General features: G+C 46.4%; 2 protein-coding genes across 5 annotated transcripts in view; both read right to left on the reverse strand.

Annotated features, from left to right (window-relative positions):
- Nucleotides 1–314: 314 nt before the first annotated feature.
- On the reverse strand, nucleotides 315–3,635 carry Ackr1 (atypical chemokine receptor 1 (Duffy blood group)). Of its 3 annotated transcripts, XM_070000313.1 has the most exons (3): nucleotides 2,260–3,635; nucleotides 1,813–2,064; nucleotides 315–1,348 (listed from the first exon to the last, which is right to left on the reverse strand). In XM_070000313.1, the coding sequence occupies exons 2-3, from the start codon at nucleotides 1,831–1,833 to the stop codon at nucleotides 365–367; spliced, it is 1,005 nt and encodes a 334-aa protein (XP_069856414.1). In that variant the 5' UTR covers nucleotides 1,834–2,064; nucleotides 2,260–3,635; the 3' UTR covers nucleotides 315–364. The 3 variants fall into 3 exon arrangements, with proteins under 3 accessions (XP_069856414.1, XP_069856415.1, XP_069856413.1); XM_070000314.1 differs by lacking the exon at nucleotides 1,813–2,064; XM_070000312.1 differs by having other exon boundaries at nucleotides 1,813–3,635.
- Nucleotides 3,636–4,646: 1,011 nt separating this feature from the next.
- Cadm3 (cell adhesion molecule 3) overlaps nucleotides 4,647–24,942 on the reverse strand; it is a 31,238-nt gene continuing 10,942 nt past the window's right edge. The window contains exons 2-10 of one of the 2 annotated variants that reach the window (XM_070000315.1): nucleotides 17,759–17,860; nucleotides 15,494–15,634; nucleotides 14,806–14,958; nucleotides 13,969–14,106; nucleotides 13,491–13,661; nucleotides 10,188–10,278; nucleotides 9,482–9,651; nucleotides 6,752–6,877; nucleotides 4,647–5,861 (exon numbers count right to left, since the gene is read on the reverse strand). In XM_070000315.1, the coding sequence (XP_069856416.1) occupies nucleotides 5,743–5,861; nucleotides 6,752–6,877; nucleotides 9,482–9,651; nucleotides 10,188–10,278; nucleotides 13,491–13,661; nucleotides 13,969–14,106; nucleotides 14,806–14,958; nucleotides 15,494–15,634; nucleotides 17,759–17,860 (1,211 nt within the window). In that variant the 3' untranslated portion in view covers nucleotides 4,647–5,742. The remainder of the gene's footprint in view (nucleotides 5,862–6,751; nucleotides 6,878–9,481; nucleotides 9,652–10,187; nucleotides 10,279–13,490; nucleotides 13,662–13,968; nucleotides 14,107–14,805; nucleotides 14,959–15,493; nucleotides 15,635–17,758; nucleotides 17,861–24,942) is intronic. The other variant, XM_070000316.1, reaches the window with a different exon arrangement.

A 24,942-nucleotide genomic window follows, 5' to 3' on the forward strand; every position in this document is an offset into this window, starting at 1 on the left:
ACTTCTTCCTATCCTATTTTCTCCCTGCAACAGCCTCTTTCTTTAATTTATCTGTTTTAGCCATGTCTTCCTTCTGGTTGTTTTTTTTTGGGGGGGGGCAAAGCTGGGGGGAGTTAGCTTCTTTCCCCAAGCAGTAATCTCACAGCTCTAGAGAACATCTGTGTGCCCTGAGGGTATTTATATGTCATCCACTTTCTCCCCAGGCCAGCTAAGAGAAACAGATGCTACCTGCAAAGTCTAGCATGAAAGGCCTTTCTCTCTCCATTCTCCTTTCTCTCCTCTCCATCCCTAGACAAAAATAAGAAACCATTCACTTCATAAAAGCAATATACACTTTAATTCAGGTCGACAGGGAGGAAAAGAACTAGCATTTGCTTCCAAAGGGGTCCAGATGAGAAGATCCTCTTGCAGGGAGAGACATGGAGGGCAAGGAAGTTCGAGTGGCCTGGTGGCAGTACAAGGCCAGGATCAGGGGGGTAGCCATGCAGTGTACTATGGCCATGGCTTCTGCCAGGTGTACCATCAGGTCTAGAACCTTCTGGGCCAAACACGTTGTCAACAGCAAGACTCTTGACCTCACTAGATAATCAAATCCCAGAACCACCCCATGAGGCCACCAGAAAATGAACCAGATCCACAGGATGTTGACCCAGGGGCCTGGGCCTCTGCCCAATGCTTTCTTCAGCCCCTTGACCCCCAACAAACACAGCGGCAATACAGTGAAGATGGCAAAACAGATCACACTATGTATGGATTGCAAAACCCCCACCCCCCTCCGGGAAACCAGTGGACAGAGACTGTCACTGGCCAGGGTGATGGGCAACCCTAAAAGGGCAGCTACTCCCCAAATTCCCACAGTGAGGCCCAGGGTGAGGCCTGGGATCTGGCTTGCTCCCAGTTTGGGGCCCAGGCAGGCATGGCTCCCTATCACCAAAGCCTGGGCAAAGGCTGAGCTGTACCAGACCCAGGAACCTACATGGCACAGAATGGTGCTGTGGGCACTATTTAGCCCTGGTGACAGAATAGGCACTACAATGCTGAAGAGGGCACTGCCCACTGTCAACTGAGCTAGAAGGGGCCGGCCAGGGCAGAGCTGCCAGTGGAAGAGAGGTCGGAGAAGTGCAAAGAGGAGAGCAACACTCGTCAGCACACCCAGGACACTGGAAAGGATGAAGAAGGGCAGTGAGGAGTCATCCAGTAGGCTACAGGAATGGCAGGGGGCCGCTGAATCCAGCATCTCCAAGTCTTCAAGGGACTGGTAAAAGTCGTTCTCTTCGTAGCTGTAATTCCAGAAGTCTTCAAAAGTAAACTGACTTATGTTCTTGTCCATTGAGGTGGAGGGCTTCACCTGGAGGACATACCCAGAGAGGACGAGCAGAAAAGCTAGTAATCCCCTGACCAGCTCCCTTGGGTGGAGGCTGGTTGGGAGGGAAGGGCATAAGGAAAGCTTGGGTTGAGAGATCAAGGGAGCTGCAGAAGATGGTGTGATATGGGAGGGGAATGGTGGAGAAGGACAGGCCAGAGAGGCTGAGGAGGTGGCGTGCAGTTAGAGTCACAGAGAAGCCAGGACAGGTGTTGTGAGAAGCCTAAGAAGCAGAATAGGGGTTGGGTTTAAGGAGGCACCTGCATGGAACTTGCAGTGAAGGAACAGTAGAGTGGGGAAAAGTGAAGAAAAGAGGGAAAGCTGTTTGAAAGGGAGAACAAAGGAGTGGAGGAAGGGATACAACATGAAGAACAAAGACCAGAAGAGCAAACAGGAAGGGTAATGGGAGCAAAAAAGGGAAGGGGTGACAGTATGGTTCCCACACTCACCGGGTAAAGACAGTTCCCCATGGTGCTGTAGGCTCTGGGCAGGCTGAGAGAAGGGCCAAGGCAAGCTGACAGCAGCTGTGTGTCCGAGATAAGTGTCTGGGGCTAATGAAGGCCCTCAGGCTCTGGGAAGGGCCAGGGAGGACTGGTTCAGGAAGTTTTACCCCCCACGCCTACAGCCTGCCTAAGCCTCAGGCAGACATGAGGGCACTGGCCAAGGACTTCCTGTTTGGAGGGTGAGTTTGCCGGGTCCTGCTGGTCTCAGGAAAGGAACAAGGTGAAGACAAGGATGGGCATTTCCCCAAAGGTAGAAAAGAAGAAACCAGGGGCTTTCCAGCAAGTGGGGATTCTTGGAGCACAAGGAAGGAAAAGGGTCAGGGGTGACTTGGGAGGCAGAGGTTAAGAGAAGCACTGGGAAATTGGAGTGCAAAGGCAGCTGATAATTCTTACCGCTCTCCATCCCTTTGAACAGGATCCAGGGAAAGAGTTCAAAAGCTACTCTCGTTTGTGGCAAAGGGTGTTCATGGTGCTTATAGTTGGATCTACCCAGCTTGAGGATTGTGCGTGCTGTGGGGAGACTGTGTGTGTATCAGAGTGAGTGGAAGAAGGTACCTGTTTCTCCGTGTGCATGTTGTGTATCAGTGCTTGCACATGAGCAGTAGCTGCTAGGCGGTGTCTGGGTGGGTGCATTATTATCTGGAGGTATGGAGATGTCAGGCTGAGAGAGAGGGAGGGAGGAAGGGAGGGGGGAGGGCTGTCAAGGCTGCATTATGACGCTACTTTAGGGAGAGTTTGGGCATTTGCCTCACTACCTATGGGCTCAGTGAATGCATTTCCCGTACCACGCAGAGCACATGGTCTGACACATTTAAAGTAGGCTCTGGGGGACAATGGGACAGCATATTTTAAAATGGGACTGTTGCCCAAGGGGTAATCCCTATTCATATTTCTGTTGGGAGACATAAAGGCTCAGGAACTGCTTCACTGGCCTGGCATCTTAGTCATAGGAGAATGTCTTCTAGTGGTTGGAGCTGTTTTGGTTTGGTTTTTTCCCTCTGGCCAGTACAAAGGGTATCAAACCCCCAGGTGGGCTCTCCTAAGCCAAAGCACCTTCTTCTTGAAGGCCCTTCACCCAGCTGCTTTTCCAGGAGCTCTGCTATTTCCTCATCTCCCTCCTCTCTCCCTCTCATTTAGTTTTTTTCATTTGGGGAGATGTAGCCTGGATCTGAGGAGAATTGAACCAGAGGGTCCAAGTCAGCACAAGGAGACAGAGAGAGTAGGAGTTCATTCAGGCAACCATGGGTGCATTAACACCAAGTGTGTTAAGTGCCTTCTGTATAGTTCATTTAGGAGCACTAAGGCAAAGCACTTAGATCCAAAGGATGGGTACCCTGTAGAAACAAACTCCCTTCTCTTTGGGGGCATCAGCTCAAGTGCGGGGTTCAAACATGAGGGGGGCTGGAAAGAATTTGGCCAAGTTATGGTCGCTCTGTCCTTGCTGGATGAGCCGGGTTTGTCACCTCCATCTCCATCTTAGTCTTAGCATGGGCCAGTACCGCCATCAGGCTGGATGCCCCACCACAAACACTCGGGCCCCACATCCAGCTGTTTGCAGGAAGTGAAGCATGGCAAGAACGCAACACCCCTTGAGTGCCGAGGGCAAGGGGGAGCAGAGAGCCCCCTTAGATCCAGGCAGGCCAGCAGCAGCAGTGAGAGCAGGAGAAAGGAGGCAGCCGAACCACACGGATAATCCAGATATATTGAGGGTGGCCCCTCTGAGATTAGCACAGGAGAGTTAGAAAGATTATAAAGATACACGATCCCCTCCCTGCTCCCATCCCCCACCCCTTACCCACAGACAGACACACACAGCACAACAGCCCCAGCCCCCGCCCCCCGCCCCCAGTACAAATATGGCTTCTGTGTAATATGGACAGAGTAGAGTGGTTCAGCTCGAAGAGGAAAAGTTGTTTTCCCTAAAGCGGGTGCTGGGAGACAAGGAGCCCAAACAGGCCTGGAACCCAACAGCTCCCTTTCAGCTGTAAAAGGAGGGGAGGGGGGGTCCTGGCTTAGGTGAGGGGCTGTCTGTGGTGTCCACGGCCCAAGCCAGGGGCTGGAAGATTCATAAAGGTATTACCTGAACTGAAGGATTGGGCAGCCCTGTTGGGCTGCAGCTGCCCCATTTCGTACAAATGCCTGTTGTCAGAGCAGGGAGGACATGCTGGAGGAGGGGGATGCCGGGAGCATCCTGGGTCTGAGCTGGCTAGGAAAGGGAGGGTGAGCCACCTCATCTCCATAGCAACCAGCTGGGCCAAAAGAAGGAAGACAGAAAACCAAAAAGCAGAGATAGACAAGACCCAGCCTTCTACTCTCTGGGCATAGGTGATGGGAATGGAGAGTCAGTGCCCGGGAGAGGCCTTGGGGGCTGCATAGCAAAGGCTTGGTGCACTGACTCCACAGCTTGGAGATGGGAGGTAGAGGGAGGGGCCGAGAGAGCTGTGTTTCACCCAGGTATGAAATGCACAGCTGGGCAAAAACACACCCGTGGGTTTCCTTTTGATCAAGGTGGACATTGGAAATGGCACGGGAAAAACTAGGATAGAGCAGTGTCCCAGATGAGGTACAAACCCTGACTAGGAAGCCTTCACTTCCAGGGCCCTCGTTTGCACATCCCACACCCCATCCACCTGCCCAGGACCTCTGGGCCCTTGATCATCCTCTTCCTATACTTTTCATTCACATAGATCTACACACACAGGTGCACACACATGCCCACGTAACACACACTGACACACACACACACACACATACACGCAGAGTTCACATTATTCCCTTAGTTTTGGGCAGGAAACAGCTCAGTGCAGTGAAGCTCCATTTAGTATTTTTGTTGTTATGTCTGCCTGGCTGCTGAGGGAGGAAGGACTCGAGGGTGGCGGAGGGAAGGGGCAGGGCACAGGGTGGCACAAGGTGGAGGAGTCGTTGCTGAGCAGTGCCATGAGAGGAGTGGTTGCCGTGCAACAGTCCAGGGGCTTGGGTAAGAGTGAGGGGTCCCTCAGCGGGGGAAGCAGATGCAGTTGACGCCCCAGAGCGAACTCTCCCACAGCTGCTGGAACTAGGAGGGTGAGCTGAGCTCTTCCGGTCCCCAAGAGCAGTTGTGCACACTGCCTGTCTTCGATCACCATAGGGACGCAATCGGAGGATGGGGCCATCTTCCACCCTCCTTCCTCTCCAAACTTACCCTTCCTGGGAGGAACCCGTGTTCCTCTCCATGGTGAAGCCCTTGGTCCCCCTAGAGCTGCGTACCACCTGCAGGCCCCATCTCCTGGGGAGACCTTCCTGTCCACTCCCTTCTTCCCATTGTGAGGGAAGAGGAGTTCAGAGTGAGTGAGACCCTTGCTCCTGCCTGTGGCTTGCAGTGTGTGGCTGGTCCCTGTTCCCATCCCTGGGTTACTGCATTAACCTAGGAAGCTGCTTTGCCATCCGTCGAGTGTTGAAGAAAGGCTGGGGAGAACCTTCACCTGCAAGCCAACCCTGCTCTGTACTCCTTGGACCCCTCCAACCCTCATTTCCCTCCTCACATTCTAGATTTTGTTGTTGTTGTTTTCTTTCCTCACCCCAGGGCCCCTGCCTCTCCAGCCTGGAGACGGAATTTGATTTGGGATTGTTACAAAAATAATAATAACCCAAACGCAGAGAAGCCACGGAAAGGGCTGAGGGCAACCCTCCCCTCCCCCCCGCCCTCCTCCCCCCATTCCAAACCGAGTACAAAACCGCACCCAAAGCAGACATTCTGTACAGGGGGGGCTGGGTGGGCTGGGGAGCAAGCGGGAGGGGCGGCCCTGGGGTCCGCTCTGTACAAGTCCGGGTTGGTGATGTCCCCAGCAGTCCCCACGGGGCCCCTGGGGAAGGGCAGCAGGAGGTGGATGAGTGCCCCTAGATGAAATACTCCTTCTTGTCATCTCCGCCTGACTGCCCGCCTTCTGCATTGATGATGGCCGTGTCAGCATCCGGGGCATCGTCGGAGCCCTTGGCCTCGTGTGTCAGGTAGGTTCCTGTGGAGAGACAGAGGCTCCATCTTTCAGAAGCAGCCTTTACCCACTTCCCTGCCACCCACTCACACCTTGCTCATGGAGATTTTCTCTTGCGGTACAGCTTTCTGCCACCCCACACTACCTAATTTGCATTCTGCTGCCAATGTCTCTCACCTGACCACACCCCCATGCATAATGAATCCCGCCCTTCATCGAATCACATCTATAATATGGGCAAGGAGGGGATGGGGAGAGATGGGCGTGTACTCGTGCACAAGCAAGTGCAATGCAGCAAAGAGCAGCCTGAGCAGCTAGGCTATTGACTGGAAGCACTCTCAGAGAAGGGCACCTTTGAGGAAGGAATGAGAAAAACAACATAGATACAGAAAGGAAGGGTAGACATAAACAGGAGAGAGAGAGAGAAAGAGATGGTGTGGGAATGAGAAGTGGAGAGACCAGAGAAGGAAATAAAACAGGTTAAACAGACGGAAAGAACGATAGTACAGGAAGCAATGGGCTGGAGACTCATTTCGGGAGCTTTCTGCCTTACAGCAGAGACCTGAAGGCAGAGCAGCATGAGCAGCTGAAGGAGTGGGAAGACTTGATTTTACTTGGATGATCACCGAGTGATCAGGGTTGGCTGTGGGGTTGGTGGTGCTCAGTGATCACAGGGTTGGTACTAAAGGGGTTGGCTGTGTGTTTTCTTTCTCTCCTTCCTTTCTTCCTTCCTTCCTTCCTTCCTTCCTTCCTTCCTTCCTTCCTTCCTTCCTTCCTTCCTTCCTTCCTTCCTTCCTTCCTTCCTTCCTTCCATACTCCAAGGGTCAGACTAAATCTCCAGAGGCCTTTCATGCAAGCCTTCTTTCTTCCTGCCCCTGATTGATGGCTCTACCCACCCACTTGATGCCTCTGACCTTTGTGTCGGATCAAGTAGTGGCCGAGGAAGATGAGCAGGATGAGTAGCAGGAAGACAACAAAAGCCACAATTCCACCAATGATGGCGTGGTAGGTGCTGGAGAACGAGGGCACCGGACTGGGGTCTGGAAGAAGAGAGGATGCATGGTCAACTCTGGGGAGAGCCCTCATCTAGAATTCTGGCTTGGCCCTGGATCATTTCACACAGCAGAGAACAGGTACTAACACAGGAAAATGGGACAGCAGCACTCCGCAAAGGGAGCATGTCCTTAGTAGACTGTGCTCTGCTCCAGAACGTGGTAATTGTTCAGACGAATTGATATATTCATGCATCCTAAACAAATTGCCTCACACTCAACTATCCATGTTGATTTCTTGACACCAGAGCTTGACTTTGATCTAAAACAATTACTTAATACCTGTAACCAGTATCTCCCCCCTCCTCCCTCTCTCTTACTCATGGGTGATCAGAATGTTCCTTTCCTATCTTACTCTCCCTCTTATTCTCTCCTCTGTTGGGTATTCTGGGCTTGTTCTTCTAGGAGGTATCTAAGTTTATCAATTGCCCTGAGAGCAGATAGAGAAGGAGTTGAGAAAAGCCAATGAGACCATAATTAAAACTCAGATAATGCCTTACCAAAAATAAATACATAAATGCTAGACCACGATGCTCAGTGTCAGCTCCTCTGAGAACAAAGTGACAGAAGGCTAGGAAATAGGAAATCTGAACCTTCTCCAGACTGAACCTAAAAGTGCCTCCTCCAGCCCTGCCTTCAGAGTGCTCAGTCATTATTAGTTTTATTAGTTATTATTAGTTTTTCTTCCTTTAGTTTCCTGGTCTACCTAAACTCTCTTGAGCACTTCTTCTTTTTATTACCGTATTTTCTTTTGGTGGGAAAGATTCATAATAGATCAACAAAACCAAATCTTCTAGCCTATCCCAACAAGGATGCCTGATGTTTGACAACATCTAAAAGTTTGTGTACCAGGACTGACTTGCTTCCTCCATATTGGTTGTTATCTCTGGATATATAGCATCTGTCTTAGCCATAGTGAATAAACCCCATAGCACAATTTAGACCAGATGTGACCAGGAGATCTCCAACCATAGTCAGGGGCCCAGATAGCCAAGAACAAGTCACAGTTCTGATGTCTCCAAAATGACATTACTTCTAGACATAACTCCCACTACCGTTTTTCCTTGGACTCAGCTTGAGTCTTGATGCCTCATTGACTTCTTCTGTAATTTTTTTTTCTTCCTACCTTATGTTTCCTTAGGTTGACTGGGCCAGCTTTTTAGCTTCTTGCCTCTCTACGCCTTATTTGAAAAGAAAACATTTGTGCTTCGGGATTTTTTTATACTCTGCTTGACAGGGAGGGAAAAGTTATCCCTGGCACCCCAACAATAGCAGATCTTGGAGGAAGCTCAGTACATTCATCTCCTGTCAGTCTTCCTCCTGGGGAATATTTAAGACTGGGTCCACTTTGAAAATTAAATCTATATAATTATTGCACAGCCTAAGGAAATGGAAATCCCTTAGAAAGACACAATCTTCTACTGCCAAAATGACCTCGGGGCTCATCAATTACAAGCCCCTGTCTCTAGGTGGAAGTACTTTAATTTTATTCTGGACAGGTTTTTACTCAGTATATTTCTGGAATAGGATGCAGTCATACCTTCCACCACTAGAGGACAGCATTGGTAACCAACACAAACAGGACTCCTATGCTTGGCTTTTTAGTACCAGGAAGAGGGGAGATCAGCAAGATCACAACCACAGGGCATAAAAACGTTCTCTAATTGCCAGTCACCATCAGAGTTAATCTGGAAAGATCTGGAAGCAGAAACCAGACCTCGGTGCTTTGTCATTGCTCCTGGCATCTTACAATAGCCTTGTTTATTGTGCCAAGATGGCTTCCACACACTGAGGTTGAATCCTAGAGTCAGAATCACCAGTCTAAACATTCTGGTCTTAAGCACAGACCTCTTATCCTTAGTGCCTGGCTGTTTCCTCTACCCCAATGCACTGTCATAAAGGACATTTCAAGTAAAGAAGCCTCTGAAGTTCTTGTGACAAGGTACTTCCCCTTTGTGGCAGGACCCTGATACCACTGGGCTCTTCAACAAGAACAACAACAACAAAAATCTCTGCTAACTCTTCATAAATGGCCTTTGTGCTGAACAGTCACTTCTCCACAAGCTCGGTTTTGTGGTTATGGCTTTAAGAACTTCTGAGGAGCATCTTCTGCTTCCTTGGGAAGGAATAGCACAGAAGAGGCAATGTTCATGTCTCAGCAAAGTGCAGGCGTGGACCCAGTACAGTGTGTAGAAGGTCTTCAGAAAAGAAATTGACAGCAGCAGCATGAGTGCCATATGGAGGAGGAACAGCCCTTCAGCAAGGGAAATGCCTGTACATCATCCTCATGATGGTCCAGAGCCTCTAAATGCTTATTATTAATACTTGTTGTGAGGTAACTGCAAGAGACAAGAGATGGTGCTGGCAGAGCCCTTCTTCTAGACAAAGGCAACAGGAACCCACTTTCTTTTGATTCTCCATTATTACATGTCCTAGAGTGAGTCTAGGCCAAAGTGCTCCAGCCTCCTGTAGTGGGCACTTTCCCTATGCTCCACATCCAGTCCTGGTAGGGGAGTTCCACTAGGAAGTGGGGAGAGGGTATGAGATGGATGGGGAAGGGAGATGCTGTACGAGGAGACCTGGGAGGCTCACCGTTGACATTGAGGGTGAAGTAGGCAGTGTAGCTGCCCATGTTGCTGATGGCCGTGCAACCATAGGTGCCGCTGTCACTCTTGTTGAGGAACGGGAAGAGGAGGGCGCTTTCTTGGGTCATCTTCAAGGGTGGTTCGCTGCCCTCCTTCACCCATAGGTACTGCTGGGGGCTATTGAGGTAGAAAAATCAAAAGTGTTCAGAAAAGTATAGGCCAGAGCTCTAGGAAACAAAAACAAGAAAGAAGGAAAGAAAGAAAGAAAGAAGAAAGAAAGAAAGAAAGAAAGAAAGAAAGAAAGAAAGAAAGAAAGAAAGAAAGAAAGAAAGAAAAGAAAGGAAGGAAGGACGGAAGGAAGAAGGAAAGAAGGAAAACTAGAAACCTTAAGAAGTTATAAGAGCCAGAGATGCTATGTGTCCCAGGGAGAACTCATGCTGGAGAAGGTAGAGATTTCTTAATATCTATCTTGCTGCAAGTTTGCACTTTTGGGGAACCGAAGGGGTTAAGCTAGGGAGTGTCCTTGCTCACTTCTGCTGCTTTGCAGAAGACATAAAGTCTGGGCATTACTGGACATAGTCAGGAGTGGGAAGTTCAGCTCAGCCAGCACAGAGGAGACAAAAACTGAAGCCAGCACTGAGCAGATGTTCAGTGAAGATGACAATCTGAGAGTACTGAAGTTGTATTAGAGGCCAGCAAGTGAATTTTCTCACGTCGGATTGCCACGGCCTTCGCAGTGTAGCATCAGCTTCTGACCTTCACGGGGATGTGGCGGGTCTGGCCGGATCATGGCAGTTGGTGTGTCTGTGGAAAAGAAAATGGCATCAGGACAATGCTTAAGAGATCTGTAACATCTTGAAATCACCAAGTTACACACTGCAGCTTCTACTCCAAAATGTCTCAGGAGCTCAAAATATGAACAAATATGTTCCTTCCTTTCCCTCCCTCCCTGTGCCCCCCCCAGCACTGGAGAGCAAAGATGGTGAGTGTTATTGAATGTGGGAGCAACTGGTTGTATTGTAACCTCTTAGTAATAGGATTCTGGGAAATCTGTCCTTGGTGGGGCCCATAGGATGGCTTAACAGAGCTTAGAAGTGGTTCCCTGAGGCCTAGCAAATGACCTGGCACACAGACAGTGCTTAATACAGATTTTTAATGGAACAAAGAAACCTGAACTTGACACTTACTGAGTTCACCACATCTCAGGTCTGTCTACTCTGCAAGGGAGCTTACAACTAGAAGCAGCTCTTGAACACAAAACAGCACTTTGAATGGTCAATGCAAACATGAAATGAGAGCTTTGAAATGGCAAGAGAAGGGGGTGTCATATTCTGGCTGAAATTGTTGAAAAAATAAAATAAGCCCTGACACAATATAGATAAGCTCTGAGAAGGAAGAATGGCATCTGCCATTGATGCCAAAGGGCTGCTTCTGAGGCTGGGTCCAGATGGTGGCTTAAAACAATATAACCAGATGCTGGTTTAGAACAGCAGATAAAGAGGCTGTGCTGCCCCTCAGGGTAGAGCCAACCTTAACAACCAGCTAATGAACGCACTGCAGTCGAATCATACAGGACAAAGAGTCAGACCAGGTGAGAAAATGGCTATTCTGGGCCTACACAGCTATAGAAATCTCTAACACAATGCCTGGACTGGCTGACTGTTGACTGACTGCTGATCCCAGGTGGGCCAAAAGGGACCCCAGAGAAAAATTGATAGATAGATTGGGGCCTGCCAGAGGACACTTTGGGGCTCTGACAAGGAAGTGCCTTCTTTAGCCCTAGTCATGTACCAAGGCTCAGAGGCAATCAATCAAGGCCAGGGGTCTTGAGCTCAGAACTCATCATTAGAGAAACACCTCATAGCAATATACAACATTGAAGTTTACAGAATTCTTTTATATAGATCATTACATTTATCCTGGGGACAACTCAGTGTAGTATATTGAAATCACAGAGAGATTCAATGCTTTGGTCAAGGTAATACAACCATCAATGCTGGCTTTGTGGCTAGACTGTAGGCTGTCTGCTCCATGTTGACTGGCTACAAAATGGAGAGTGGGACTGCCCAAACCTACCCCATATTCAAATTTGAATAACAGGCCTAGCCATTGATTAAATAGCCTTAGAGTTAAGAATGTGATCAGCCTGGGTCTTCCATATGAAGGAGAATAAAAAGTAGTTAGTTTTGAAACCCAGCCAACCCTTTGACAAATTCAGGCAACAAATTCTTTATTTTCTAATTCTATCCTCTATCTCTGGGCTTTATTCCTTTTTCTTTGGTTCCCTCACCCAGATGGGTACTTTTTCATAATTTCCAAATTGTACCAGATGAAATATTTCAAAGTTTCCCGACTTCCTTCAGAAATTTGTTGTTGAGGGCTGGGAAGGTAGCTCAGTGGTAGAGTGCTTGCCTTGCATGCATGAGGCCCTGGATTCGATTCTTCAGCACCACATAAGCAGAAAAAGCCGGAAGTGGCACTGTGGCTCAAGTGGCAGAGTGCTAACCTTGAGCTGAAGAGCTGAGGGACAGTGCCCAGGCCCAGAGTTCAGGCTCACAACCAACAACAACAACAAAAAATTGTTGTTGTTTTGGTTTGTTTATGTTAAAGGCAGAGACAAAGGTTTGAAAGAAAGGTTGAAAAAAGTGCTGACAGTGGATATTTCAGATTTGGTGAAAATTCCAGGAAAAATTAGGGAGCTGGTACCTCACGCCTGTAATCCTAACTGTTCAGGAGGATCTGTGGTTCAAAGCCAGCCTGGGCAAGAAAGTCTGTGACACTCTTATCTCCAAAAAAAGCTGGAAGTGGAGCTATGGCTTAAGTGGTAGAGTGCTAGCCTTGAGCACAAAAGCCCAGGGACATAGCCCAGGTCCTGAGTTCAAATCCTATGACCCATACAAAAACAAACAAACAAATAAATTACATCAGGGAGCTTGGAGAAATAAAGGAGAGTCAAGTAGGGAAAAGACCTAGGAAGATGTGATGATGTCAGAGGAATTGTATCCTTCCAAGGATACAATTGTATCCTAAGGTCATGGAATCATAGACTGAAAAGAAGCCTTGGTGAGCTTCATATTCATCTGTCTCACTTCACTAATAAAGGACTCAAACTCAGAGGGAGAAATGGATTGTCTTCATATCACAAGCTAGTAGCTGGTGAATACAGAGTAGAAACTATATCCTGGGACTCTGAATTTGCTCTACTTACCACTATAATTTAGAATCTAGCTACATTCCATTGGCCTAGCCCAGGGGTTGCTAAACTTATCCCCTGGGCCAAATTATATCAGCTATAAGCTTGTGTAAATAAAGTTTTATTGGAACACAGCCCAGTTCATTTGTTTACATATATTGTCTCTGACTGCTCTCCTAAAACACACACAGAGTTAAATATTTGAAAGTGAGACTGTATGGCTCTCCAAGCCTATAACATTTACTACTTAGAGAGTTGAAGACGGTCTGGGGGCATGGTTCAAGTAGTAAAATGTCTGCCTAGAGAGAACTGGGCATAAAACATCAGTTTGAATGGTCAGTCTAAACATATCTGAACTTTGAAACAGAGGTGGAGGTCATATTTTCATCAAGGAAAGAAGAGAGGAGAGGAGAAGAGAGGACAGGAAACGAGAAGAAAGGCGAGGAGAAGAGAGGAGAAGAGGAAAACAATAAGAACAGAAAGAAAAGAGAAGAAAAATGAAATAAAGATAAAGAAAAGAAAAAAGAGAATAAAGGAAACCCTTGGGCTTCTGTGGGATTCCTGCCACGGACAGGGGTTGATCAGAAGGATGCTGCAAGGAAAAACTGTCATCTGACGTTGATATCAAAGGCTGATTAGGAGGCTGGGTTGAGACAGTGGCTTAGAACAATACAACCAGATGCTGACTTAGATTAGCTCTAAGTCTCACTTTTATCCTGTTCACTTATTTGTGCACACTGGTTCATGTGCAGTCACCTGCTTTTTCCTTCCCCCACTCCCCATCTTTTATTGTATCCTTTTGATCCCCAAGCCCAGGACATACATAAGACTTCAATACGCTGAGCAGTGGATCTGTCAGCTCCTTTTAGAGATTCGTGGTTCACAGAGCACACGATATTTGCTCCATCATCCTCCCGGGTAACCTGGAATGTCACTGAGCTGCTCACAGTGAAGGTTTTCCCATTGGGATCTTCCTGTATTCGGGTTGGTTCTCCTGTGGCGCAAAAACAGAAACACACACACACACACACACACACACACACACACACACACACGGATGGACACAAAGTGAGTCCTCACATGCAGAGATTGTGTGGGCCCCACTGTAGACACAGATGGTAAATTTCAACCTCAACAAATTTAGAAAATTGTAAAATGGATTTGTACATACAAGAAGAATGTAGGCCCTGGCACACACCAGTGTACACAAAGTCTCCATCATTCACTTTCTACTTCTGTACCATGTAATCCTCTTTCCCAGAACCACCTCCTCCTGTGACCTGGGGGCAAGGGGTCCTCACCGTGGAGTTCTTGGTCACCCTTCCTCCAGGTGAGCTGGGCTGCAGGTTTGCTTCCAGATGACTGACAGTTCAGAGTGGTTGTTTCCTTTTCTCGTAATGATGATTTGTAGCCAGTGATGATGGGCTTCTGTGGGATTCCTGCCATAGACAGGGGTTGGTCAAGATAGAAAGGAGAGGCACCATGAGTCACATTTCAGCTTCAGAGATGCCTCTCTAAGCATTGGGATGCCTGAGTTCTGCATTAGTATGGAAAGATGAGTTAGAAGACTAGAGAAACAGCTCTCTCTTTGATCTCCTTCTTGAGCAACAGAAGGGAAGACCAAAGGGAAATGGTGTGAGAGTAGGAAAATATACATTACCTGAGCCCGGAGATCTGACTGGACTTCCCAGATAAGAACCTGGATGGCTCAAAATAGTGTGAATCTCAGGGAAGCAAAGAAGGAAGTTGAAATGCAAAATGAAAATGTAAGTGTCTAGGCAACAGAAGAACCTTGTCTTGGAAGATGTAATTACACATTGCGTACAAATGCCATGTTTCCCTTCACATGATTTTGGGAGCTAAGTAAAATAAGCATTATCATTCTTTCTTATATTAGAAAGCTTAGGCTCAAAGTAAAGGGTCTCTCCCAGATCCACCAGGAAGTGTAACTGGAAGGTTTTGAACTTGGTTCTCTTTGCATTTTTATCCCACAACGAGGAAACACTGACCTAACTTTCACCCCTCAAATCTTGGAGGCTTGCCTGGCTCTGTGTGAGGCTTCAGAGGTCAACTGGGGAGGTTTTTGCTTGCAAAGAAGCATGTTGTGGAGATGCAGGGTGGGGGATTGGGAGCCTCACCGAGTACAGTGACAAGAGACTTGGCAGTCCTCACAGGCATGGTGAAGATGGAGCAGGTGTATTCACCCTCGTCTGCCAGAGCCACGTTGCTGATGCTGATGCTGAGCTCATGGGGCGTAGAACTAACCAGCTGAATCCGATTGTCACGAAGGGCTGGGGGAGATTAGAGAGAATTGGAAGCTAGGTTTCTGTTGGCAATTTTCATGTTTCATTTCTAATCCCAGGCTAAATGTCTTTGTGGAGGGAAGGAGGTGATGAAGGGATCTGAGAAGGTGGCAAAACATTGCTCCTGATTTTGAGCAATTATTAGGTCATTCCATGGTTGTTCTGGACCATTATCAATAGCAACAGCAGAGATGGTCTAAAGTAATGGATCATGTATACTTTCTTGTAAGCTACCCAGGCAACCGGACATCACCTGCCTGTTTGGGGCTTCTATAAGGGTGTAAGCTACTCCAGTATCCTATCAGACTATTCAGGACCTAAGTCAGAGCTGTAGAACTGAAGTTTCTCCAGAATCAGCTGAGGAGCCTATGGCTCATTGCCTCCTCAAATAGCATAGCTCAATGTTCCTCAGTCTGCACCACAGAGAGTGTTTGTTCCCCCTTAATTTCTACAGGACCCTCCCTTCTTTTTGCTCTTGCAGCCCATGGTTCCCAGGGAGAGAGGGTAACTTGTGAGCCACTACCTCTCTTCTCCCCGAAGTAGAGAGTCTGCTGCGCAGGGTTAGACCACTGCAAGGAGGAGTCCTCGTGATCTTTCACTTGGCACTTGAGCACCACTGTGCCGCCAGCCACCACTGTTTCATCGGATGTCCAGGGCTGACTATCTGCAGGAGTAGAGCAGGGTTAGTTTCCTGAGTAGTGTCAGAATGTCTACCCATTTCTAGGCCAAAGCCCATCTCATCTAATTCAGACGATCCAAGGCTTGGGTCTCTGTGTACTCTTAAGACTAGATAGGGAAGGAACAGGGAGGGTGTGGTGGTGGTGGTGGTGGTGGTGGGTGGTGGAAGGAAGACAGCCTTGATTTTTCTCTTCTTTTGAATATACATTTTTTTAAAAAGTAATAAAGACATTTACTTGTTGCATGTTTGCTGAATGAACTGACAGGGCCACAAACACCCCAGAATAAAAGCACCCCAGATCTGCACACACTACTCCACATGTATCTTCTTCTGAGATGGTTCTAACCATGCATCCTTGAGAACATACATTCAAATCTGGCATTCTTTACGCTCCTGACACCATCTGCGTATCTATCTAGGTAGATAGATAGATATGTATATGCATACATATGTGTATACATATGTATATATGTATACAAATACGTATCTATCTACCTATGAGCAAAAATCTGGGAGAAGTGGTCATTGACTTATTATCCCAAAGCTAAAATGGGTAAGGAAAGGCCAAATCAGCACTTGGTGTACATTCCTTTATGCAAAACGTAGCTAATAAAACAGCAAAACAAAATAAATGAAAACATTTGACACACATTTAAAATTCCTCTCACAAGAACTTTCCTCTGAACATCAAGTCCCTTACCATATTTCCTTAGAGTTAATACCTCCCACCTCCCAGCACACAGACCCAAATCACCAGCCTGATATCACTTTAAGGAGAGAAGGATTCATGCTTTCTTTTCGATGTGCTAGAAACACGTTTTCTAACCCCTCTCTCCTTGGTCAAATCAAACAAAACCAGAAGAGACTTACAAGGTATCTGGATAAGCTACTTGAATCCCACATGTGCCTTCTCCTCAGGTCTGGCTTTGAGATCCTCAGACTATGACACCTGTGTTTCCCCCGCCCCACTGCATCCAATATTGCTCCAACTTCCCCCACAGCATGGATCCTGATTCCCAATATTGATTCCTTCATCTTCACTGACTTGCAGTGACCCAACAGCACTGACCTCCACAGAAACTAATCTAAAATAAACACCTTCAGCCCTTATTCTGCAACATCCACAGGCTGCTCTACGGCACTGAATTACTTAACCAGCGCTGTTCACGTCTGAATAGGAAAACTCAGAAACTTACTCCTGGTCTTTCCCTTATTGAATACTTTAAAACCAATCTCGTGCTCCCCTTGGCACTGACCTCATCCCTGTCCTGTCTGCTTATTTCTTCCTTCCTCCATCACTAGAATTCCATTTCCAAGAAATACACCCTGGGTTCTTCTATCAGAGAGGAGGCCCTGAGGTGCGTGTGCTGGAGCGTTCAATATTCAGGGTGCTTGTTTCCAAATTGGAGTACAAAGCCTCATTGTTCACTCTACTGTGGAATGGTATAAGTCAGAACTGCAGGAGACCTTAAGGCTGATGGAATCCAATCGCTTCATTTTAAAGATGTAGGCAGTGAGGCAACAGAGGTGAAATGACTGAGACCATTCCACTAATTCTTCTGAGGATAGGAATTCCCTTCTTCTGTTTCCCAAACACTGGCATTTTTCAGGGGATAGCTTCTTCCAGCAGTCAGGTAACTTTTGAGAATTAAAACCATGGTTTGAGATTAATTTGCCAGTCAACTGATCTGACTGAGAAAATTCTGGATGTGATAGTTTCTTAAAATGTTTCGATGAAAGGTTTGGGAAATCTTTTATTTACCATAACCATATGCCAGTTCCTGACCAACAACTCCTATGTCCCTGACTCCTTTTGAAGAATTCTTCCTTCAGCATGTCTGTCCAGGATGTCTTTGTCCTGAGTGATATATTCCCATGGAAGCATTTATTTTTGGAAAGAGGTCTCTGTACCAGAGTGAGCAAAGAAGAAGGTGTGTAGGTGCAAGGGACACTGATGATGTACTACTAAGAGCTAAATGTCAAATGGAAAGGAGAAAAGCTGAGTGGTGATGAGGGGAGTGGGGGTGTTGGTGAAAGCAGCATGAGTGGAAAATGATGTGAGAATGGGGGGAGGATCTGAGGGACATTCAGAGAGGCCTGGATTCTCACCTTGACTGGGCAGCATGTCAGGGCTGCTCCAGACTGTGGAGCTGATGGCCTCGTCCAGTGGAGCCAGAGTTCCCAGCTCCAAATCCTGCTCCTGCCAGTAGCCTGGGGAGAGAATCTCCATCAAGGATGAGCCCTGCATACACTGCTACAGTTGGGGTCTACACTTTCATTGTGGGGAGGAAAGGAAGGGAAGGGAGGGGAGAGGAGGGTGTGGGACAGGCTAGCCCCCTATGTCAAGTTAGATTCTCCAGGATACCTAAGAGAAAGAGGGGAGGCATTAACTAGAGTCCTGATAAAGGTAGCGATTTATCCTCTGAAGGGCAAATTAAAGGAGGATACTACACTTTAGCAATCACATAATGTTAGAGCCAAAGAGATAGTAGAGAACCAAAGGTCCAAATCTCACATTTCACAGATGAAGACAATGAAGACCAAAAAGACTGAAAGTGAGTACAGAAAAATAAAAGGAAACCAAAGATTCTTCATTCCTTTGGTTATGCCTTATTGTGCACTACAGTATATTTAGGTTTAATAATTGCACAATTGTCCCCCATGTAATCCTTCCTTACTAAATCTATAAAACAAGTATTCTAGCATTATCATCCCTGTTTTGCAGACGGAAGCAGAATGAAGTGACTCTCCTAAGGTCACACAAGACTAGAAATTAAACACCTGATTCCAGATTCAAGCTCCTATTTGTGTTCCTAGGCATGGCGGAGAGATCAAGGTTAGAGCCTTAGGTCACACCTTCCTGGATGTTACTTTTCTTGGGGTGCTCAAATTCTGTAAGGGTTTCTACTAGACAGCCTACCCCTCAGCTCGTTAACTTTGCTCCCTTTGGGCAGAAAAACAGTTCTCCTTTCCTCTTCTTCTGGGGGCCTGAGTCCTTGCTCTCTTCCCACAGGGTAACCCCTAAACCCTCTTGCAAACTGTAGTCCTGGTCAGGGCCCTATTTCCCCAACCAAATCTAAGGAGGTAGAGGGACAAAGAAACAGGCTATGCAAATCTTTTCAGGATCTCCCGCCGAGAGCCCTGCAGTAGCCAATCACGTGGCACAATCCAGTGAGGTCAGCCGCTGCTGAGCAGAACCTGGAGCGGCAAGTATCCCCTGGACCAGGCCCAGAGGTCCCTGCCGAACTTCTGCGGTGGTCCTTGCAGTGGGCCCCAGCATGCTCCAGAACCCAGAAAGCAGGAAGGAGGGGGGGAGAAGGCGGGGGTGGAGAGCCGAATCAGGGGGGTCCTGGGTGAGAGAGAGGGGCAGGTGGATCAGTGGAGAGGGGTTAAAAGAAGTGTAGCTGAGCTTTATATCCTGAGGGGAGAAGGGGGACGGAATGCTGATCAGGACCTGAGAGGGAATGGCTGAATCCGAAGAAAAAAAGAAAGGGGGAGAAGAATAGGGAGAAAGAAGACAGGGATAGTGGAGAAAGAGAGGGAGGAAAAGAAGGAAGAAAGGGATGGAGGAGTCCTAGCAAAAGGTATAGCTGTAATAGAAAACTGCAGAGATTCCGGCCTCCGTGGAAGCAGCTCCCCTTTCCCAGGCTCCTGATGGGCCTCTCCTGGGAGATTTGAGAAATTACTCTGTTCTGCCCAATTGGGGAGAGAGAGCTAAGCAGAGAAGCCCGGAAACACTGTGTTAGGCAGAGAGAAGGAGGGGGGCCAGAAAGGTTGATGAAGATAGGCTGATAAAGGGGAGGACGAGAGAAGAAAAGAAAGAGGACCAAAGAAGGGATCAGAATCGTGCATATCAGTAGCAATGCTGTCCTGAGTGTCGAGCCTGCCCCCTGCCACTCCTATGGACATCAAGGATGGAGACCATCAGAAGTTGGTGAGTGTTTCTTCATCTTTTTCAGCTTGTGTGCTTGTGGGTGTTCTGCACTCACACACGGGAGGAGAGGGCATTGGCTGTGGAGTTGTGCAGTTGAGGCACAGGATGGTGGAAGGGCAGAGAGAATGTTGGGCAAAGGGTTCCATGCTTGCTCTCAGAACATTAGTACTCAGCACACAAAATGAGCACCTCAAGGTGGCCTTTGCTCAAAGGAGCAGTGGAAATCACTTCCGCATACTTCCTCACATCAGACTTTCAGTCTGCAGAGAGGGCTTCAACATTTACTTTCAGAGATAAAGCAACCAGCTAGAATCGCCTTTTAAGATGAGGGTGCAGAGAGGCCGAATGGTTTGCCTAAGGTCCTCTCCCAATGGCACACATGGCACACCACCTCCCAATAATCGTTCCCCTCCCTGGGGACTGCTCTCAAAGCTTTGTCATCAGTGTCCTGTCTCTTGGAGCACTACATCACACTGCACTGTGATGTTCTTCTTCGGTTATCAGTTTCTTCATCTACACTGAGCTGGCTGGAGAGCAGGAGCCTTTACCCTTTTCATCTTTGTCATCTTTGTGTGTCTTTGTGGGCTCTGGGTGTGTATCATTGACTTGGGAAAGTCATTCAGCTACATTTGGTCCTGTGCTATATATTTTTGTTAATCAGGCAGAGCCTGTCTTCTGTCCAACAAAATGGGTTCTGGCATCACTCTCCTGCTCCTTGGTTCATCTGTGATTTTTGCTGCATCCCTTCTCAGTTGCTTTTCTCCTCCCTCTCCTCCTGCAATTCTGCTGTCATTTTTTTTTCTGTATAGGACAAATAAGGAAGATGGTGAGGTACATCATTCAACCCAAACAATTGTTCAGATGAGGAGTCTGGTTGCAATTAACCGCCAACAATTAACCGTCAACAAATCGTATATTTGGGATATGCATGATCTATTGTCTTCTGTAGGTTGGTGGAGAATTCATGTTGGTTTGTAGTGTTTTAAGATATTGCTTAAGAGGTGGCTGGGATTATTTTCCCCTCTGAGGGTGATATTTCTTCCTTTAATTTGATATTGTACTTAGGAACTTAGGCTCTCCGCTCTCCTCTTGAGAACTATCTGTTTATGTGCCTGAAAATTTCCTTGCTTTTTAAAAATGCAATCACTACATACACCTGTAGTGATAAATTCTGAATGACCACTCCCTTGGGAATGACAAGTGGTTATAATACTATGCACAGAGCATGATAACTAGCAGAAATTATAGCTACTTGATAAAAGACTGTACGTTTGGGGGATTCACATTGTGCCAATCATTTATGACATCAGTCTGATTTTCCTCAAACAGTTCAGACAAGAAAAGGAGGGAAGCTTGGGAATTTCTGAATGGGCCACATGTACTCTGGAGTGGAATTCACAAGAATTCTGCCTAAGATCCTTGGAAGGAGCTACTGGCAATGCTAGCAAGACTGAGATGGCAAACCCATTAGTGAGAGAAAACCCTTGTTAACCCAGGTAGAGCTTCAGTTATATTGGTCTCAGTTTATTTGCTTAGAAAATTTTCCTGACTCTCCATTGTCTGCTGATAATATTCAGAATTGTTAGCCTGTCCTTCTAGGTCCTGTATGATTTGATGCCAACCTACCTTTCAACTATGATTTGCTTTACTTTCACTTATCCCATATTCCAGACATATGAGCTATTTAGATTCCTCTACAAACCTTTGCTTTCCTCTGTCCATTCTGTCCATTTTTATTTCTTGGGAAGTACTCTGTGTATTACATTTGCTGGACAAATGCTCCATCACTTCAGCCATGCACCTAGCCCTTTATTATTTTAATTACTCTTCATAAGGTCTTGCTTTTCTTTTCTTGCGCATGCTGTCTTAAGCGATAATCCTTCCAATTCCTAACCTCACAAGTAGCCGTAATTACAGATGCATGTCAATGTACCTGCCCTCCATTCCCTTATCTATAATAACTCCGTTAATAACTGTCCACCCATCTTCACAGGTCTCAATCACATCAGTCCTTAATTTCTACTTTTATAGCACCTTTCTGAAGAAGTCTTCCTTGGTGATCCTAGTCATAAGTACTTCCTATTCCTCAAGTTACAACATTTTCCTTAAATCACACGCCACTTTCCACTTTGTGCTACAAGTGTTGTTTCCCTCCTAAATTGTAATGATACTGTAAGCAGGATTGATGTCTGCTTTGTTTTTGTATCTAATACTACCCCTAATACAGCATAGTGCCATACAATGTGGGTAATAAATATTTATGAAATGAGTCAAACACTGAGCATCATCTATTAAAAAAAGAATCTACCAATATCGAGGAGAGATCAAATCATCCAAGATAGGAAAAATAGGCCAAGAAGATGGCAGGCTACCTAGAGATAGATGGTTTACCATCTACAAGCCAGAGAGACTTGATATTTATAAACTTCCTATATGTAAAATCCAAGTTGAATGTTCCATTTGCATAATCGTAGACACGTTTTCATTAGGTATGATAACACATAGGATCAAGCTCAGTTAAGGAACTTATCCATATGACAAGTTTCCTATGTCTGGGATAAGACAGCCTTTAAACTTGAGTTGCTGTGACCAAAGTCCAGATTTTACTGTATCTTTGTATGAAGCTGCTGCCCTTGCTTCAGAAGTATGTATTTTGTGTTGTGTGGCTGTAAGGGCAAGGATAGATAGATTGCTCTTGTTGCTATGGCTGACTAGGTGGGGTTGGCTTGCCCAAATAATATGCACAGTACTCACCTGCAGAATGATAAAAATAACAGAGTAGCGAGTTAGAAGTGGGTGGTTGTACTGATGGAGGTGCTGTGATGTGTACCAACTGAATTGCATTTTTAATTGGATTTCTGAATGTGTTTTTATCTATACTTCAGGGCCTATTTTGTGTACCCCTAAGTGCCTTACAATGTGGGACTCTTTAGTTAACCAAGCTACAGATATGTTTATTTAAAATGAACAAAATCACTTCATGTTGCCCTAGCATTCTAGAAACTAGGCTAAAAATTAAAAGGTTTTCTTCTTATTGATTCTCAATTGCTCTGAGGATTGCCTAATTCTTGTTTTATTTACCCATGAATTCTGGTATCTTTGGGATTCCAGGATACTATAATATCTGGAAGACAGAGTATTCCTTTCACCCACTGATTTCCTTCAGATTGATTGTTCATATTAAGAGTAGCAGAGGTGGGAATTGGAGACTCACCACCGTGGCTTTTCAAAGCATGCATTGACACCTGCGATTCAGTGCTCATTGCAAGCACAGGGCCTCACACTTAGTAAGTGCTCAATAAATATTTATTGAATAATTGAGTGCATCAAATGAATACAAATGTATTATATCTGTTATTTAAGTGTCTCTCATAGGAAAGTCTATGTGTGGATCTGTTAGCATCACCCTTGATTGCCTGGTTTACGTGTCTTCCTTTCCATTCCCTATCTGTTTTGTGGTTTTATAATGGACTGGCCATAGGTCTATCAGCAGGGTCATGTGTACACATTTGGGACAAAGGGTTGGAGACCTCTTCCAGAATTGCTGCTGGTCTTACCAGTGCTAGGGTTTGGAGCTCCACTTCCCTGACTGTGGAGAAAACCAGCTTCCCTGAGTAAGAGTTGATGATGATGGTGATGGTGGTGATGATAGTGATGATGGTGGTGGTGGTAATGATGATGATGATCATGGTGATGATGGTGGTGGTGGTGATGACTCAGCATTTCTCTGACTCCAGAGTTAAAAATACTGTTCATCCCAGCCTACTTGTTATTCCTCACGACTACCATGACAAGTGGGTGGAGGAGTGTTATCTCCGAGGGGAAAACATACTGGGGGCTGTGGCCTAAAATACTAGAGGGACCCACTTTTAGAATGGTGTACCCAACATTAGGAAGCTCACTGCTAGGCTCTCTGACCATATCTTCTTACTGTAACCTATCCCTGGCTCGAAGTTCTTAGGGAATTCTTAGACATATTTGGGCCACCCACGGGAGAGAATGGCCATGGCATAAGCAGACTCAGAACTCAGCACCTAGAGCTTTTCTTTCTGCTCACAGCTACAGTTTTTCTTTGACAGTGAATGCCTGATTGTGCCTTTGGACCCACTCCGTCTAAATCCTGATTTAGATGATAACTCCAAGATTTGGGGGAGTCACTTTGACTTTAGATCAAAGAAAAAAGATAAAAAAGTTCAGATCCCATAGGGCTCTCTACACTTTACTTCCTAGATCTGCTCTTTGGCCAGCACCATTGGGCCCCATTTATGCAAATCTCCATCATTGCCTCGTCTAGGATCTTGACAGACTGAATGTCAAGAGTCTCCAACTTTCCATCTTCCACACTTTTCTAATGTTGCTTCTTCTCCCTTGAATTTCTTGTTACCTAATGTCTGCAGTATTGCAACACAGCCAGAGGGGTGGCCGGGCCCTTTCAGAGGTACAGGTGATTCTGTCATCGGTGTCCCTTTGTCTTTTCAGGTACATCTCCTTCTATCTGTGGTGCTCCTCAGGGATGAGACTTTGCCTTCCTCGGGCAGCAGCAAGTCCAGATAACCTTTCCTGAGCTTGGGCGTGCTCCAGTTCACATTCATTTCCCAACTTCAAAGCTCAATCAAATTTCTTCTCTGCCTCTGTGATCTAGGCCCCTTACCTTTCCACATTTTTTCCCCCTGTGTGGGCTACCAAGACAGACCTTGCTCCTTCTCATTCTTCCCTGTGTTGTTGCTGTTGTCCAGTTTTTCCTCTCAGAGTCTTGTTTATCAAAAGGCCTGCTTCTTGGGCCTGCAATCACTAATATTACTCTCTCAGCGCTTTGCTTTGCTCTCCAAAGAGGCATGTTAAAAAGAAGTGGAAATAGATGGTCAGCAGGGGTGGGAAATAGAGTCTTCACTGTAGGAAATCCCGATGATGCTAATTAACCTCTTAGCTTGGTAAAGCCTGGACCAGAGATCTAGGGTTTGTAGAACAAATGTCTCACATTTTTAATTATTCAGGGGTTCTGTTTTAGAAGAACTCAGTCTGGGCACAGGCAAGTTTTACCATGTACATGACAGACAACTTTTAGTTCAATGCTCAGCTAGTTGAGAAAGGAAGACTTTTGTTTCCTGGGTGTGGGATAGTTTGAGGCTGGGCTTTTCTAGGGGAGATGAGGAAGGCTTCTTGGGAGTAGTTGGCTAGGTTGCCTGGGGGTAGATGTGAAGAAGTGACTGTTACAAAGAAAGCTTACCTTGGTATTAACTTGGGTCTTACTTTAAAAAATCAAATAAAACAATTTTTAAAGTCATTCAGAAACATTTTCCACATCCAATTGTTTAAAAAAAAAAGTATCACACACTATAGTGCTGTGACAAAATATGTT

The sequence above is a fragment of the Dipodomys merriami genome, unplaced genomic scaffold (assembly GCF_024711535.1).
Source record: "Dipodomys merriami isolate MVZ:Mamm:240054 unplaced genomic scaffold, mDipMer1.0.p SCAF_56, whole genome shotgun sequence".
NCBI classification, from domain to species: Eukaryota; Metazoa; Chordata; class Mammalia; order Rodentia; family Heteromyidae; genus Dipodomys; species Dipodomys merriami.

Excerpts from the sequence above, each read along its gene's own strand:
- Ackr1 (XM_070000313.1), bottom strand. The coding sequence starts at position 1,833 with ATGGGGAACTGTCTTTACCCG. Across the intron at positions 1,349-1,812 it reads TGGGGAACTGTCTTTACCCG|GTGAAGCCCTCCACCTCAAT; the intron begins GTGAGTGTGGGA and ends TATGTCCTCCAG.